This window comes from Heteronotia binoei, chromosome 6, assembly GCF_032191835.1.
Source record: "Heteronotia binoei isolate CCM8104 ecotype False Entrance Well chromosome 6, APGP_CSIRO_Hbin_v1, whole genome shotgun sequence".
NCBI lineage: Eukaryota > Metazoa > Chordata > Lepidosauria > Squamata > Gekkonidae > Heteronotia > Heteronotia binoei.
The window spans coordinates 83,394,414-83,412,811 of NC_083228.1; the positions used below are offsets into that span (position 1 = coordinate 83,394,414).

Sequence of the window (18,398 nt, forward strand, 5' to 3'; positions counted from 1 at the left end):
TTCGGAGCCATAGATGAGGGTTGTCATCACAACCGCTTTGTAAACATTGATCTTTGTGCCTTTTTTCAGATGCTTGTTGCTCCACACTCTTTTGTGCAGTCGGCCAAATGCACGGTTTGCCTTTGCCAGCCTGTTGTCAATCTCCTTGTCGATCTTGGCATCTGAGGAGATGATGCACCCCAGGTAGCTGAACTGCTGGACTGTCTTCAGAACTGATTCACCCACAGTGATGCAGGGAGGGTGATAATCTTCCTGGGGTGCAGGCTGGTGGAGAACTTCTGTCTTCTTCAGACTAACTTCTAGGCCGAATAGCTTGGCAGCCTCTGCAAAGCAGGACGTCATATGCTGCAGAGCTGATACCGAGTGGGAGACGAGTGCAGCATCATCAGCAAACAGTAGCTCTCGGATAAGTTTTTCCATTGTCCTGGAGTGAGCCTTTAGTCGCCTCAGGTTGAACAGGCTGCCATCGGTGCGATAGCGGATGTAGACACCATCGTCATCATCTAGATCTACTGAGGCTCTTTGAAGCATCATGCTAAAGAAGATCGTAAAGAGAGTTGGCGCGAGAACGCAGCCTTGCTTTACACCTGTGCCTATTGGGAAGGGCTCCGAGAGGTCGTTGCAGTGTCTGATTTGGCCTCGCTGGTCTTCATGTAGCTGGATGATCATGCTGAGGAACCTTGGGGGACATCCTAAACGTTCCAAGATTTGCCACAGGCCTTTCCTGCTAACGGTATCGAAAGCTTTGGTAAGGTCGACAAAAGTCACATATTGACCCTTGTTCTGTTCCCTGCATTTCTCTTGGAGCTGCCTGAGAACAAATACCATGTCGGTGGTGCTCCTGTTAGCTCTGAAGCCGCACTGGCTCTCTGGGAGGAGTTCTTCTGCAATGGTGGGCACCAGTCTGTTCAGGAGTATTCTGGCAAGGATTTTGCCTGCGATGGAGAGCAGGGTTATCCCCCGGTAGTTGGAGCAATCTGACTTTTCCCCTTTGTTCTTGTGTAGAGTGATGATGATTGCATCGCGAAAGTCCTGTGGTAGTTTGCCTTGTTCCCAGCAGGTGACAAGTACTTTGTGAAGTGTGCTATGTAGTACTGTGCCCCCATGCTTCCAGATCTCTGGTGGGATTCCATCAACTCCCGCTGCCTTGCCACTTTTCAGTTGCTTGATGGCTTTAACAGTCTCTTCTAGGGTGGGGATCTCATCCAACTCTGTTTTCACTGGTTGAAGTGGGGTGAGGTGGATTGCTGAATCTTGAACTACGCGGTTGGCACTGAAGAGAACCTGAAAATATTCTGACCACCGGTTCAGTGACCATAATGTTATTGACTTCACCATTTGTTTAAATAGAGAGTTGCCCCAAAAGACCAGCACAACCACGTTTAACTTTAAAAGGGGTAAATTCTGTGAGATGAGAAGGCATGTGAAGAGGAAACTGAAAAGAAAGGTAAATACAGTCAAAACCCTGGGGAAGCTTGGAGGCTATTTAAAACTACAATCCTAGAAGCTCAGATAAAATATATACCACAAGTTAGGAAAGGCACAAACAGGTATAAGAAAAGGCCTGCATGGTAAACAAAGTAATGGAAGCTGTAAAAGGTAAGAAGGATTCCTTTAAGCGGTGGAAAGCTAGTCCAAGTGAGATTAATAAAAGGGAACATAGGCTGTGGCAAATCAAATGCAAGACTGTGATCAGGCAGGCACAAAGGGGCTATGAGATCATATTGCAAAAATCATAAAGACCAACAATAAAAATTTCTTCAAATATATTAAAAGCAGGAAACCAGCAGTGGGGCCCTTGGATGACCAAGGGGTCAAAGGATTACTGAAGGAGGATAGGGAAATGGCTGAGAAGCTGAATGCATTTTTTGCCTCCATCCTCACTGTGGAAGATGAGGTTTGCTTGCTCCAGAACCACTTATTTTGGAAGGGGTGTTGAAAGACCTGAGTCAGATTGAGGTGACAAGAGGAGGTCCTACATCTGATAGACGAATTAAAAACTACTAAGTCACCAGGTCTGGATGGCATACATCCAAGAGTTCTGAAAGAACTCAAAGTTGAACTTGTGGCTCTTCTGACAAAAATATGTAATCTTTCATTGAAATATGCCTCCGTTCCTGAGGACTGGAAGGTAGCAAATGTCACCCCCATCTTTAAAAAGGGTTCCAGAGGAGATCCGGGAAATTACACGCCAGTCAGTCTGACTTCAATACCGGGAAAGTTGGTAAAAACCATTATCAAGGACAGAATGAGTAGGCAAATTGATGAACACAAGTTATTGAGGAAGACTCAGCGTGGGTTCTGTAAGGTAAGATCTTGCCTCACTAACCTGTTACATTTCTTTGAGGGGGTGAACAAACATGTGGACATGTGAGACCCAATAGATGTTGTTTACCTTGACTTCCAGAAAGCTTTTCATAAAGTTCCTCATCAAAGGCTGCTTAGTAAGCTCAAGAGTCATGTGGATCAAAAACTGGCTAATTAATAGGAAGCAGAGAGTGAGTATAAATGGGCAGTCTTCGCAGTGGAAGACAGTAAGCAGCGGTGTTCCGCAGGGCTCAGTACTGGGTCCCATGCTCTTTAACTTGTTCATAAATGATTTAGAGTTGGGAGTAAGCAGTGAAGTGAAGTGGCCAGGTTTGCAGATGACACTAAATTGTTCAGGGTGGTGAGAACCACAGAGGATTGTGAGGCACTCCAAAAGGATCTGTTGAGGCTGAGTGAGTGGGCATCAACGTGGCAGATGAGGTTCAATGTGGCCAAGTGCAAAGTAATGTACATTGGGACCAAGAATCCCAGCTACATATACAAGTTGATGGGGTGTGAACTGGCAGAGACTGACCAAGAGAGAGATCTTGGGGTCGACTGAAAATGTCAAGACAGTGTGCGATTGCAATAAAAAAAGGCCAACGCCATGCTGGGAATTATTAGGAAGGGAACTGAAAACAAATTATGGCCCTTGAGATCACATGGTCTGGCCCTCGGGGATTGCTGGGCTGAGTCAAACCACGCGGCTGCCGCCCCTGGGGCCTGGCTTGCTGGCAAGGATTGTGGGGCCCAGCTAGAGATGTGAAAGCCTGGAAAAATTTGAAAAAAAACATTTCCCCTCCTCCCTCCATTTTTCTCCTGAAGCCTTTTTTGTTTTGTTCTGAAAAATTGGAAACATTGAAGAAAAGAAAAAAATTGATTATGGAACGTTTTATTTTAACATGATGAATAAAATATTTTAAGACAAGGTGTTCAAATATTTTCAAAATCATTTCTAAAAAATATGTATGGTATCAGATTATTCTAATTGCTGTGCACTGAGGTCAAGCAAGTCCTAGGTCATGGCCATTCATTGAAACTTAGTCCTACACTCCTTTCTATACACTTCTCCCCTCTTCAGTTCTTTTTATGAGAATGAGTTCTTTATTTTTATTTAATACTGTGGAGAGGAAATATGAGTAATTGTTACTTCTGGATTTTAAAAAATTGTTTTGTAGAGGTTTTTTGTCTGATCCACATAAACCATTTGTTACAATTACAAATAAATATTATTTTAAACGTACATTCTGTTTGTAATAATTCTTTGTATACACTGTATCAGGGGTGGCCAACGGTAGCTCTCCAGATGTTTTTTGTCTACAACTCCCATCAGCCAATCATTGGCCATGCTGGCTGGGGCTGATGGGAGTTGTAGGCAAAAAACATCTGGAGAACTACCATTGAGCACCCCTGCACTATATTTTTAATATGCTAGTTGTGATAATTTCATACCAAGTAAAATTGTCCATAGTCATATTTTATGTTCCTAAAGTAACAGAATGACTTTCAATCTGGAAAAGAAAAAAGAAGTCCTAATGTAGCATTTTCCCCCCAACTTTTACAAAAATTTCTGGTTTTTCTGGGGGGGGGGGGGGGGAACGTATAAAAAAACCTTCGTTTTTTCCCCAAGCTTCAAAATTTCTGGAAACTTTACATCTCTAGGCCCAGCTGTGCTGTGCAGCAGCCTCCGTAGGGCCTGGCTGGCCAACAGGGATTGTGGGGCCCAGTTGTGCTGCATGGCGGCTTCCCTGTCACTGTCAAAGTTCAGGTAAGTTTCCCCCTCATTTCTTTATTTCCCTTTCTTTTATTTCTTCCCCCCATTTCTTTGTTTCCGTTAATTCCCCTTTATTTTTCTTTCTTTCCATTTCTCCTCACCCCCATTTCTTTATTTCCCTTTATTCCCCTTGCTTTATTTCCCTTTATTACATTTTCTTCCCCATTTCTTTATTACCCTTTCTTTCCATTTCTTCCTCATATTTCTCTTTCTTCTCCCCTTTAATTCCTTTTCTTTCCATTTCTTCCACTGTTTCTTTATTTTCCTTTATTACTCTTTCTTCTCTTCATTTCATTTCTCTTCCTTCCCCCCCATTTCTTTATTTTCCTTTCTTTCCCTTTCTCCCTCCCTCCTTTCCTCTCTGTCTGTGAAGCCTGAGTAGTGGGCATTGTGAAGGACTGCTGCTGGGGTATGTGGGCGCCTTAAAAGTCTGCTGGAAGTAACTACAGTTTCTGCGTGAAGGGAGTGAGGGGTGGCAGAGGTGGGGGGTGGGAGCCAGCTACCACCAGTTCAATTTGCACTTGATTGTCCCAGTTCAGTTTGCACTTGATTAGGTGTGACTTAATATGTTAATATTAGGGGATGTGGTCTAATATACTAATGAGTTCCTGCTGGGCTTTTTTCTACAAAAAAAAGCCCTGGACCTAGGCATTTGCCTAGGGCGGCGAGTTGTGTGTGTGTGAGCCAAATTAGGCTCTCCCCACATGACTTCAAATAGAAAAACAATTATTTACATTAATTTTGTCGGCCTGAATCATTCTCCCTCAGCAGAGCACTGTTTTTTTAAGTTGATAATTTTGTATGGCCCACAAATTATGTTATAAATATCCAAATGGCCCTTGGCAGAGAAAAGGTTCCCCACCCCTGTCTTAAACCTACAGGTGCTGTTCTATAATACGGGGCTGTTTTAAAACCTTGGTGGGGGGTTTGTTTATTTAGTCTCTAGATTTTTCTGCAAACCTGGGGCTTTTCTCAGGTTTGTACAAAATCTGCCTTGTCTGTTCATGGCTCCAATATTCAGATTCAAGTATCCACTAATCTGGCTACACTAAAAATTAAATATACTGATAACATTGGAAGAACTCTTAAAGGCTTTCCCCAACTGTAAATAAAGGGAAGATCTTTTCAACTTATAAATCATTTGAAGTGTATATGCTCCAATCAAGCCACTCTTTCCAAATTATTGGTTTATTCTCATCACATAGTGATTGATTACACTATATAGGAAAGCACATGGTAAATGGGTCAAAATTTAACCTTGTGCAATTACTGTCCACTAGCAAGTATAGCTAGAAGCACTCTGACTTCCCCTGTAAAATGGTGAGATGTTAATATGTTAGACTAATAACTGGAAGCAAGTATGCTATTTCTAGTGTGATCCAAGTAGGAGCTCCACCAGTCATATACCTTCAAAAATTAAAAAAAAAAAGCCATCCAACATGGAACCATACTTCCGCTAAGTAAAGTCTGTTTTAAGCATGCCTTTACCACATACTCCATAAGCATTTTGTAAATTTCAAATATTATAACTACCAAATTTCAATGTACTATGACAATGACTGAACACCTGATAGAACAGAAATGTGATCTCTAAGTCTGATTTAATATCTGCTAGCAAGCAATACAAGTTTGAATCTTTGAATCTAGGAGCCAGTCCAAAAATTTAGAGGCAAGACAAATTATTGTAACTGTAATACAAACACCACAGCATAGGGATATTCTCAAATAACTTGATAACAAACTAGAACAGGTTCTAAAATTTTTCAATAAACTGATGAAAAGGCAGTTAGGGAGTGACAGAGCTGAATAAACAGCCCAGGAACTTCACAAAAAAAGGGAAGTGGAACAAGAGAGATTTGGCCGTTTTGGGGACTTCCGGGGTTGAAGCTTGGTGAGCTGTCCTGTTTCCCTGTGTGGAGCAGACCAGGATCTTTGTTTTTGGACAGAAAAGGCTTTTTAAAGCCTACTGTCTACTTTTTCCAGTAAAGGAAATTGTCTACGGCATGCATGTTTATTTCGAGGGGGATTCACTTTGGCTGACGAAAGATCCCAGGAGGGTTTTTTTTCGGCTTTGAAGATTCCCCCGATGAAGAATTGCATTCTATCGCCTACAAAGAATCCTTGGAGTCATTAAATTGACATAAACTCACTAAGGCTTCAACTTCCTATGGACTATAACAACATCTGAGATAAAGTGGACGGGATAATGAGAGAATAGACGTCGTTAAATAAGGTAACAATCCTTATCTGCTACTCCGGGTTCAATTTAAGCTTGTTAAAAGGGAAGATCTGGGACCCAGAACTATTTTTCAAAGTGGAAAATCAAGGAGAAGTGGAAGGGGGTAGAAGTGGTTTTTTTGGACTCAAAAGAAAGCAGAAAAGTGCAGAAAAATACTTGCTGTTATGAATTCCTGTGGCTTTGGAAAAAAACCCCAGTCATAACAAAGCTGCAGTCTCTCTCCTCAAAACAGGAAGTGACGTTTTCTGTAATCATTATGAGACTTCAATGCTAGAGAGTCAGGAAGTAAGTCTGGAGTGAAGAGGAGCATCCAAGTATCCAGATACTTGCAAGAGTCAGTAACCATAGAGAAACATTGGAGGCTAATTACAGAAAGGCCAAAATATTTTCACTAAATAACTTGAAAGTGGACTATAAAAGGATTCAAAATTTATATAAACAATCCCCTAAGGGCTAAATAACATGGACTATGTGCTTGAAATTGGAAAATAAGCCCTAGAGGGTAAAAGGAAAACTTTTTAAAAAGAGAGGCTTGGAACTTTAAAAATTAATATCTTGAGCTAGGAAGCTTCGAGGACGGCGTTTTTAGGCTTGTTGAAAAGGGCATGCTCTGTTCTGTTAAATGCAACTATCAGATTGGGGAGTGAAGATACCAGTTAAAAACCCATTATTTGTAATGGACAATCAGTAATGTCTGAGTAAAAGTTGGAATCAAGAATTACAAGGTTAAGAGCTGCCTTAGTGAGAGAGGGTAAACTGTCTAAACAAGTTTATGATCAATTGTACGCTATGGAAGGAAGAATATTGAAGGCAATGAGTGATTTAATAACTGGAAGTGAGAAGAAATTAACTAAGGAAATAAACTCCAGTGCTGAAGAGGTAAAGAAAGAATTTAAGAAGGAAATTGATGACCTAAGGAAAGAGTCTCAAGCAATAGCTAAAAAGACTGCTGACACAGAAGTGAAAAATAGAGATCAAGATGCCACCATTAAGAAAATGCAAGAAAAAGCAATACTACAAGACTGTAAGTTGATGGAGAATATGATTCGGCTAAGGAGAGTGCCTGAGAATGAACAAGAGGATGTGAAGACTCATATTGTCACAATTACAGCTGAATTTTTGGAAGAAGATCCGGAGGAGATGGCGTGTTTATGTGATTATGCATACAGAGTCAATTCAGAGCTTGCCAGAAAGCGTAAACTACCCAGGGATGTTGTGAAACAATTTTGGATAATGATTCAACAGGAGATCTCGAAAATCTTGGGTTATAACATTAGGAGAGCACCAGATGTCTTTCTGGTGGGATTACAAATGGAAAGCTTTCCGAAGCAAGACAGAACATTGTTGTGGTATTTGCTTTCAGCTGCGAGAAAACTGTATGCACAAATGTGGAAGCAAGATAGAATTCCTGAAAAATGGGACTGGGCTTTAAAGGTTTTTAACTGGAGTGAAATGGACAAACTTACTAAAATGACATAATTTGGAGAAGTTTAAAGAAGACTGGAGTAAATCCCAAAGTTACGTGGAAATATAATGGAGGGTGAAGAGTCATTTAGTCTTTTATGACAACATTAACTGAACCTTAAATGATAAAGAGGAATTGTGATTATTTAGTTAGTAAGATATAGTTACATGGTAATTATACATATATGAGTTAAGATAAGAATAAGATAGCGGGAATTCCGGAGTTGATTTTATAACTATGAGTTTTGTGCATAATGAATACCAAGCGAATTATAGAGAAAAAGTTATTGAAAAATTACTTTTTGTATAAAAATTTTATAATGGTGAAAAGATATTTAGTAGTGTTTGATAACATTAATTGATCTTTTAATGATAAAGAGGAATTGTGATATTGTGATAAAAGCATTAGTAGAACATGGTTATTTGGTAAACATATATATATGAGAGTTAAGATAAGACTAAGATAGGGGGAACTCTGGAACTGAATCAATAACTATGAGCGTTGTGTTTAATAAGTGCTAAGTGATTATTAGAGAATAGGTTAGTGAATGATAATTTTTTTTCTTTTTAAAGATTTTACAAGTGTGAATTTACCTTTAATATGCTTTTAATTTGTTTTAAGTACCGGCGGAGGTCATGAATAAGAGTGTGGGGGGGAGGAAAATATGTAATGTATTGGAGAAATATATTTGAATTTGTAGAGATGAATTTATCTCAATATATTGCAAAATAAAAAGTTTGGTCACAAAAAAAGAGAGATTTGGCCATTTTGAGTGCCAAAGGCCAATTTAAGTTTGTTCTCCCCACAATGCATGCTTAGGACTGCAGCCTCTCCCTAGCCTAACATTTCAAATTACTGCACTTCGTCATTTCTGCAGCTTGCCAGAGAACCACAGCCTTAAAGTCAGACCCCTCACCTGTCTCAGCTTCTCATGCCTTACATACAATTTAAATTGCAGCATGAAACCCAGCTGCATTGCCAGCTCCTGCAAACTGCCTCTCACTCCACTCACTGCCTCAGCTCTGCACTAGGGATGTGCATTCGGTTCAGCCGAACCGTATTTACAGCTGAATCACCACTGATTCGGCTGTATACGGAAGAGGCTGCAGCTGATCCCCATAGGCGCCCATTATACGGCAGCCGAATACGGCTCGCCGTATACTTACGAATGGCTATTCGGAAGTATACGGCTGTCAATTCAAAAGGCGGGAAAGTAGCTTCTGCAGCCTCAAAGGAGCTGCTTGCCTACTTTCCCGCCTTTAGTTGCCTTTTCCCGCCTCTCCCATAGCCTCCCTGGGATCAGGGAGGGGGGGGAGGGGGAAGAGGAGCCCCAGCAGCAAATCCAAAGCATGCATTTGCAAAATGCATTGCAAATGCATGCTTTGCAGGGCTTTTTAAGGAGTCTTCCTTCCTGGCTGGACTCCTCCATTGCTGCTGTGTGTGAGAGATTGTGCTGCTGCTGGCTGGCCCTTGGCTTCAGCTGCTGCCTGCTGCTCTCTCACTCAGCCTTACCAGACTTCCCCTGGACTAGAGAAGACAAGGTAAGACAGTCTTGGGGTTCTTGTTTTTATTTATTGTTGGTAAAAGGACTTTTTAAGACTTAGAGTCCCTTTACTTATCCAGATTTGGGTGGTGGTGGTGGTGGGGTAGCTTATTTGGGGTTAGGGGGTTAGGGGTTTCTCCTTGGGGAGGGGGCCTGGGGTGGGGTGGGTTGCCCATATCTTAATTTAGTGAGAGGACTTTTAAAAGTGCAGTGTCCTTTTACTTCTCCTGATTTGGGTGGCTTGGATTTCTTGGGGTTAGGGCGAAGGGGTTTTTTTTGGGGGGAGGGGTTGGCAAAGTTCCTGTATTGTTAAAAGTTAATTTTTTTACTGTTTTAAAAGTATTCAGTGTTTGATTTGTTGCTGCTGTGTTGTGCTGCTGCTGTTACTCTTCTCTTCGGGTTCTTGGGGGGGGGTGCTGTTTGGCCTAATTTCCATTGTTTAAAAGGCCACTTTTGTCCCCCTTTTCCTGGTTCTGGTTTTAGGGAGGGGGGGGTGTTGTTGACTGATTTGGCCTGAGTTTTCTTGTTGGTGAAAAGGCCACTTTTTTAACACTTGGCCTTATGTGATTCTGCTGGTTTTGTTTTGGTTTTTTTAAATTACCTCTGGTTGGTGTAGGGGTTGGCGAGGGTGTGTGTGGGCTGGGTCACTTTCTTGTTTTTATAGAGTAGATTATGTGTTCTGTGGCAGGGAAGCTGGCACCTGGGTGAGAGACCCAGAACCAGCAGGCTTGTTGTGGTTGGCCAGCTCTCTCCGTGTTGTTTGGGGCAGGGCTGGAGAGCTGGCATCTGTAGATTGTGTGTTCTGTGGCAGGGAAGCTGGCACCTGGGTGAGAGACCCAGAACCAGCAGGCTTGTTGTGGTTGGCCAGCTCTCCCCGTGTTGTTTGGGGCAGGGCTGGAGAGCTGGCATCTGTAGATTGTGTGTTCTGTGGCAGGGAAGCTGGCACCTGGGTGAGAGACCCAGAACCAGCAGGCTTGTTGTGGTTGGCCAGCTCTCCCCGTGTTGTTTGGGGCAGGGCTGGAGAGCTGGCATCTGGGTTTGCTGCAGCCAGGTCTGCAGAGCAGACCTTGAGCAGATTGTGTTTTGTGTGGCAGTGACGTTGGCAACTGGGTTTATTTTGCTTCCAGGCCTGCAGGGTTCATTGATTTCAATGGCCCATAGGGTATAATGATGGAATAGGGGCACCCTCTTTGGGTGCCCCTGGAATGGGAACTGTTTAAATATTTAACTGTTTTATACTTGAAATTCTTTAAATTTTATGTTTGATTAATTGTTGGAAGCCGCCCTGAGCCATTCGTGGGAAGGGCGGGATATAAATCCCAAATAAATAAGTAAATAAATCCCCTGGCCCAATCTTTTTGGGACTTGGGGGGGTTGGAGGGGAGAGTCCCCTGCAGGTCCCCTGCAAATTTGGGGGCTCTCCCTCAAACCCCCTCCCCTCCATGCGGCTTCAAATATACCCTATTTGCCATTGATTTCAATGGCCCATAGGGTATAATAGGGCCGTATATTCGGTAATAGCCGCGCATCTACCGTATATGCGGCTATTCCGAATGTGGTATTCAGGAGTATACGGCGATTCCGAATTTTTTCCCCCCGTATACTTCCGAATCCATGTAAAACCAATTTTTTTTTTTTGCACATCCCTACTCTGCACCACTTAGCAGCCTAACAGTTGTGGCCACATGACCTTCACATTGTTGTAACAGACATAAGTCTGTGTACAGGCATTATGTTGATCCTTGTCCCTAACCCACAGCTACAGGAAGCCACATCTCTCCACTGGTCTCCTCCACTGGTTCTTGCTCCATCTCTTTTTAGCAGCTTTTGGAGATCTCTTTTGCGTTGCTTATACCTGAATCCAAGCAGGCTATCATAGGACCAAGCAGGTGGCTTTGGAGCACCAGATGCAAATTTTAAGTCACAATTGTGATCTGGTACCCAGATCTGCCAAGGAGAGTTCTATTGCTATGTTCGGTATTAGATATATTATATTGTTTAAGTCAACATTTCAATGTATATATGAGACCACTAGGCATATTTTAAGTGCCATCAACACATTACTGCCACCCAAGTCTCAACTCCTTTATGCTACTCTCATAAGAAAGTCTTCATTTTTCACACTATGCTGTTTAGACTGTATGAAGTCCACTGCATCTTCAGGTTAAGGATCTCCACCAGCAGAGTTGGAAAAAGGTTCTGCCTGAAATCGTAATTGTGAACTGCTGCTAGACACTCCAGAAATACTGTGCTAGATGAACCATAATCTCTGTGCAAGGAAGCTAAAATGCAACCTTGGAGCCAAACTAGATGTTACTTTTTCATACCTTTTTGCATGTTCCCCTTAGCCACATAATGGCTGTGGGGAATTACTGAGAGAGACGGAGGGAGAGGGAGGGAGAAAGGGAGGGAGAGGGAGTGGGAGAGAGAGAGAGAGAGAGAGAGAGAGAGAGAGAGAGAGAGAGAGAGAGAGAACACATATACCAAACATGCTCAGAACTGCACTTTACACATTTCATGAGAAATGTGCAGGGGAAGTTATTTCACCAATTTCACTGCTCCCTGTGCGCATATAGTCCACATGGAGCAGCAAAATCAGAAAAATACCAACCCAGCATAGTTTTTGCATAAGAAAAATACTGGGGGGAGGGTGGTGCTTCCACTGCCTGTGGCACTATTCCAAGCTTTTTTTAAAAACTTATTTAAGAAGCAGTTCTGTGAAGTTACTCTGGGAACACGTGAGAACACATGGTAAGAAAACTAATCCCACTCCTTCATGTTCATCCTTGGCAATACCTTCACAACATGAAAACTGATTACCACAGTGTTCATTAAGTTGACTTTCAAGACCACTGGTAATAACTATTTTCTCAAGAGCAACAAATAACTACTAGCAAACTAGAGTGTACTGGTAAACACAATGTGTAAACAACTTTTCAAATTCTTCAAATATGTGCAAACAAGTTCAAATTCTTCAAATATGTAATTAAAATAGAGCCCACTGAATGGAGAAGTCCAGATGTTTTTTAAAAAAAATTTAAAGCCACCATGCTTTGCGTGGCAGAACATGCCTGCTCTAGCCAGCAGGTCCTGTTTCTGCCGTGTACCCAACTCCCCTGGAGGGGCTTTTCCTTTCTCCCTCTCAGTAGCCACCGCCACCACCTGATCCAATATAGGGGGTTCCCGCTGAGAGGATCAGGACTCCCAGTTCCCCTTCCAAGCTCAGAGGCCTTGCCTCAGCGTCTCCTACTAGCCGAGTACCTGGCTACCATGGGGACAAATAATGCCTTGTGCACACCATGGAGGAATTACCAGTTGCCAACTGCTTGCCTTTACCCCTCCTGGGGCTCCCTTTTAAAATAGTGAGAATCTATGTGGTACAGAGAACCACTTCCAAAATCAAAAGTTTTAAGTATTTATTGGAAAGAAAATGTTTACGAAGAGTATTTTTAGCACCCCACCAGACTGAAGCAAGGAAGAACAAAAGAAACTGGTAAAACACAAATCCTCTGCCTCTCTCTTTCTCTAAAACATGCCCTAACTGGTTGTTAAAATTAGGACAGACTCTATCTTAGGTGTTCATAACAATTGCTCCCAGCTCTTTGGGCCAGCCACACAGTCAAAAAATGGCTGCCTGCCTCCTCATTGCAGACAAGAGGTCTGTTCAGTTCAGCATCCCAAGGAAAAGAGAGCTATTTCCTGTTGCAAGGATTTTTTTTTTGTAAATTAAGAGTTTATTGGTTTTAAATCATGAAACAGTACAATGATAAACAATACAATTATATAGCAAAATTCTTGTCTCCACCCCCAGACTAGGTCACAACAGGTCAAAGAAGCATCCCCTGAAGGTTCCAGAAAGCCCCCTTCCTGAAAACCTCTACAGTAACCTCCAAGCTTCTATGTTCCCTACTAGGAGACGTGGGAGGGCTTTCCCCCACCCATTATCTCTACTGCTAGCACTATTGGCATTTGTATGGAGGTGAGTTGATGTGCAAGCGAATGGACTTCTTCCTCTTACTAGAGGAAAAAAATATAAAAGTACAGGCTGCTTGCCAGCCTCCCTCCAGGAGAAAATAAATTTCTCCACACTTTGCTTTTAAGTTTTCTTCACAGTCAAACACCATATTAAAAAGTTAATATGAAAGGCAGAGAAAAATTGTGTTTCAATATTTGAGATTAAAAGGAGAAAAAATAAATTTATTCATACTAGCAACATAATGGCAAATCTGAGGTAGAAAAACAGCAAGCAGTTATTCAGCAGCTTGAAAAATCAAAACTAAAATCTGACTTCTAACCAGGGCTGTAGCCAGCAGAGGGGGCACAGGGACGGTGCCCCCTATAGAATCTGTAGCACCCCCACTCAATCTGCCCTTTCAGGAAAGATTGGGTGGGGGTGCTGCAAATTCTGTAGGGGGCACCGCCCCTGTGCCCCCCCCTGCTGGCTACAGCCCTGCTCCTAACACAGAAATCTTTTCTACATGTTTCATTCTAATCAGCCAGACTTACAGATGAATTGCATTGCTTCAGACTCATCACTTTATTCTTTATTTAATTTTTCCACTCTGCCATATCATAGAATCACAGAGTTGGAAGGGACCTCTAGGGTCATCTAGTACAACCCCTGTATATATGATACAGATCCTTCAATGCGGTGAGAAGGGACCTCTAGGGTCATCTAGTACAACCCCTGTATATATGATACAGATCCTTCAATGCGGCAAGATTTTCAATGTACACTGAAATGTTTTCAATGCACAGAAGAACGTCCAATCTCTGTTACAATTCATGCATATTATGAGAAAGCCAAGGGAATGGCTCAGGAGGAAGCTTATTAGAAGTGTCTGCTTCAGATGGGAAAACAGTACCTAGCTGCTCCTTACTATCAGAAGAAAGAGGCATCAAGAAGGGATGGTGGTAGCATCTCAGAATCCTTTTCCCATCAGTGGCTATTAGCCACAGTGTGTGTGTGTGTGTGTGTGTGTGTATGTGTGTGTATGTGTGTGTATGTATATATATATATATATATATAAAAAAATAAATTTTTGGCCACTGTGTTGGACTGGATGGGCCATTGCCCTGATCCAACATGGCTTCTCTTATGTTTTTATGTTCTTATGGGGGGCAATCTTCAACATGTTAAAAAACAACTGAATACACAGCTTTAAAGTTAAAGCCACATGTTAAACCTAACTAATAATTTTGGGAATATATATCAGGTGAATTTTTTAAAAAGCACAATAATCACGATGATACAGGTAGAACAAAGTTTGAATCCACTGATACTTTTAAGACCAAAAGAGTTTTATTCAAGGTATAAGCTTTTGTGTGCACACACACACTTCTTCAGATATAATGAAATGGAAGTTACAAGTCATATAGGTAGGTGCCCTCTACCTATATGTATTGACTGGTAACTTCAATTTCATTGTAGCTGGACTCCTTTGTTCTGATGATACAGGCAGTTAGACTAATTGGAAAGAATCCAAATGTCTAAACCATGATCCAGCTAAAGCAAACAAAACAAAATTCAGACTAAATATGTATTTAGTACGCTAAACAATAAACATTCTGTAGCCATTAAGGTGACACTATTTCACTTCAACAGACTAACATTCCTACCACTCTACAGCCAGTTTAACCAAAGTACAGCAAACCTACCAATTTTAGTGAGCTGTGAATTGGGCTGTAAAGGTCAAAAAATAATTCATACTGATAGAGATTACTAAGCAAGTGATAAAGGTTACCAAGTGATCCTACAGTAATTACTAAATAAAACTCTGTTTTGGAAAAGGCCACTTGGGCCTTTTTGGTTTACAATAAAATATTACTTTAAAAAATCAATTTAGACCAGTTATCTCTATCCAGAGGTATCAAGAAAGATAATTAAAATATAAGCTATGATCATATCAGACTTGTTAACCTCCATGCCACCTCACATAGTACCTAAGGGCACAGTAGACATGCCACAAACTAGCACCTCAGCCATCCATCTACAATATAGGAAGAACAGCCCACCTTTTTAAAAGCAAACCTTAAACACTGCTGTTTATGTGTTCTTGCAGTAAATAAAATGTAGTCATAGGTAATTTTAAAGCTGACTTGGTACACTATGATGATATAGAAGGTGCTGTGTAACAGCAGTCCCAAAATATGGGTGGTGTGCACACCACCATATTATTTTGGTTCAACAGGTGTACAATTAAGGGGCAGGCCGTTCTTGGATTCTCTGCCCCAAGTAACAACATGTCTTGAGCAGCCTCCTAATACGCTTCAAGAAGTTTATCTTAAATAGATCCTTTCAAAATCAATTATTGCCCCCTCCCCTTTTTAAGGAAAGGAGTAGGGGAGCAAGACTGACAAGAGCAGTTTCTGGCTTATCCAACACCACTTCCTATTTCCCTTTTCAGCAAGCAAACCCAATCTTTCACACTCTTCCAGTTTCCAGAAGCAAAACATACTATGTACATTTTTAAAAGTGTGACACAGAAGCAATTTCTCACAATACTCATTGGTCGCCACTCTAATTAAGAGTCTGTGACACAAGTCCTTCATGATCTGACTGTCAAAACAAACAGGACAGCATCTTCTTCACTTTATGTCTGTCCATGACAGGGTACTTTCCCTGGCATTCTAATACCAACTCCTACCCCTTCTCCAAACAAGCAAACTTTAATTACAGAAACACCTCTAACCTATTGCTATGCATCAACCTTGAGCTCCCAGCGTGAATGACTGCCAAAACATTTGAAACTACAAAGGGCATCAGATCTGTTATCTGTGCATAACAAACGTATTAGTAAAAAACAAAATTCAACTGGAGAGACTTAAGAAAAATTAACAAAGGCAAAAGTTCTTAAAAGCCAGTTTCCTACGAGGCATTTAAAAGGTCACAAAAATAAGTTTTAGCTGAGCTTTTGATTCTTCTTTACAGACAACCTGACATTTACCGAATTTGTTCAAGCAGCAAAGAGGTGCCTTCGCGGAGCACTTTTCAAAAGAAGGGCGGGTGAAGGGGGAAAAAGTTTCAAACTCCCTGGAGGAAACAGCGAGCCCTTCGGGGCGTGCGCCTCTCGGCTCGCAAGGTCTGCCCCAGAGGCAGGCGGCTCAGCTCCCTGCCCATTTCAGTGGGTGTAACGAGCGAGACGAGACCAAAGCCGAGGGACTGGCGAACAGACGAGCGGGAGAAGGAAGGTGCCGGCTCGCCCGCGGCCCAGAACAATAGAAAGCGCCTCACTCACCGCACACACAGCAGGAGAGCGACTGCCGGAAGTAGGGCAGCAGCTTGCCGATCTCGGCCAGGCACTGCGGATCCTCCCCGGGGCCGTAGTTGAGCACCAGGCGACTGGCGGAGATGTACAAGGCTGTGGCATTCACCGGGTTCATCGCAGACGCTGAGGCCGACGGCTCCGGGCTGAGAAGAAAGCGCGGCTCCGCGCCCGGGCAGGCCGAGGGGCGGCTGCACTCCTAGCCCCGCATCGAGGCGCCGTCACAGCCAGGGCCGGGGCCTGCTCTCCCTCCCCCTCTCCCGCCGCAGCTCCTCTTCGCGGCGGCGGCGGCCCGAGCGGCTAAGCCAGGCGGCGAGCCATGCCGGCCTCACTCCCTCGCCCTCCCGAGGCGGCTCAGGCGGAGGGAGGGCCCCGCATGGGAAGAGGGGGGGCGGCGGCGGCAGGATCCGCGAACCCAACACAGGGCGACGGCCCGGGCCCGGCTCTGGTAGGGGCGGGGGGGAGGCGGCTACGCCCGGACTTTCAACGCGCCCGCATCACCGCGCGGCGCCCGGGGCCTCTTCCGCGGGGCCAACAGCCCCCCCTCTCCGCGCACGAATCGGCCACCGCACGCCCAGCCCCAATGTCAATAGCAACCGTTAGATCCAACCGTCACTGCGCAGCCATCGCCGCGGTCGCCTCGGCTCGCGAGTGCGCATGCGCGGCCATTCCCTCTCCCCCTTTCTCTCATCATACCCACCCCCCTCGTGCCTAGTTGAGCACCCAAGTCGCTTCTCCCGAGAGAGTGGAAGAGCGAGCGCAGGGCGGGGCTCTGGCGGCATGGCGCCCTCTCTAGGCCCAGGCCGTAAGTAATGCTGCTGCGCAGAGAAAACGCTTCTTCTGCGGAGCATAAACCTCAGCGAAACAGCTCTCGTCGCAACAAGGCTTCACAACCCAGGAATAGTAGCCGGAATGTGCTTCGAATGCTAGAAGAATTTCTGAGTAACTTAAAAAGAGAGAGTAAGCGTATGTAGAATGCCTGCTCTTCATTTCTGAGGAAGCAATAGGCGCAAGCAGACGCGCGAACTACATTAATTGATCCAGGACTTTTCTCGTTTCCGGACAGAATCGTTGTCAGTGTAGTCTGTTGTCTAGGTTCATTAATAACCTCAATAAATAATCTACACTCAACTACAATCCAGAATAAAAAGCGCAGGTTCGTCGGTAACAAATCATATCAAATGCATGTTGTAGCTATACAGTCCGAGCCTATACAGGTAATAGAATTTGCTTCCAAGTAAAACATTCATGCGATTGTACTTTAACTAAAAGTCCCAAGCTGGGCTAAGACTCCAACTCAAGACTGTTCAGTGGGGTTCACTCGCAAGTAACTGTTCTTAAAACGTCCTTTAAATACACGCGTGTAATTAGAGTAAATCCCGTTGAGACGTACTTAAGGGTAAACATGCTTTGGATATAAAGCAGGAGTCAAGTATCACCTTTAAGACCAACAAAGTTTTATTCAGAATGTAAGCTTTCGTGTGCTCTAAGCATACTTCATCAGACAATAGTATGGAATGGCAAGCAGTCCTAAATATAGAAAAGTGGGCTGTGAGTTAGTATGCAGAGTCATGGAAATGTTTTTTAGAAAATTAAAAGAATCATAAATTGCAGTCTGGTGTTTGTTAGTGTTAACTGGGCTGAAACAACAACAAAAGGTAATATAAAGCAGATCGATGTCCATGTACTAAACCCATTAGTTATCCTGAAGTGAGGCGCAGTCAATGAGAGTCTGTTGTAATGTTTTTGTTGTTCAGTCTCTGGGTTAAAATGAGGGCATAGGTTACTCAGAGGTTTGATTTAAA

General features: G+C 43.1%; 1 protein-coding gene across 1 annotated transcript in view; it reads right to left on the reverse strand.

The window, feature by feature from the left end:
* Positions 1-17,452, reverse strand: part of MSL2 (MSL complex subunit 2) — a 40,517-nt gene extending 23,065 nt beyond the window's left edge. The window contains exon 1 of the mRNA XM_060241965.1: positions 16,567-17,452. Within this exon, the coding sequence (XP_060097948.1) occupies positions 16,567-16,711 (145 nt within the window). The 5' untranslated portion in view covers positions 16,712-17,452. The remainder of the gene's footprint in view (positions 1-16,566) is intronic.
* Between the last annotated feature and the right edge of the window lie 946 nt (positions 17,453-18,398).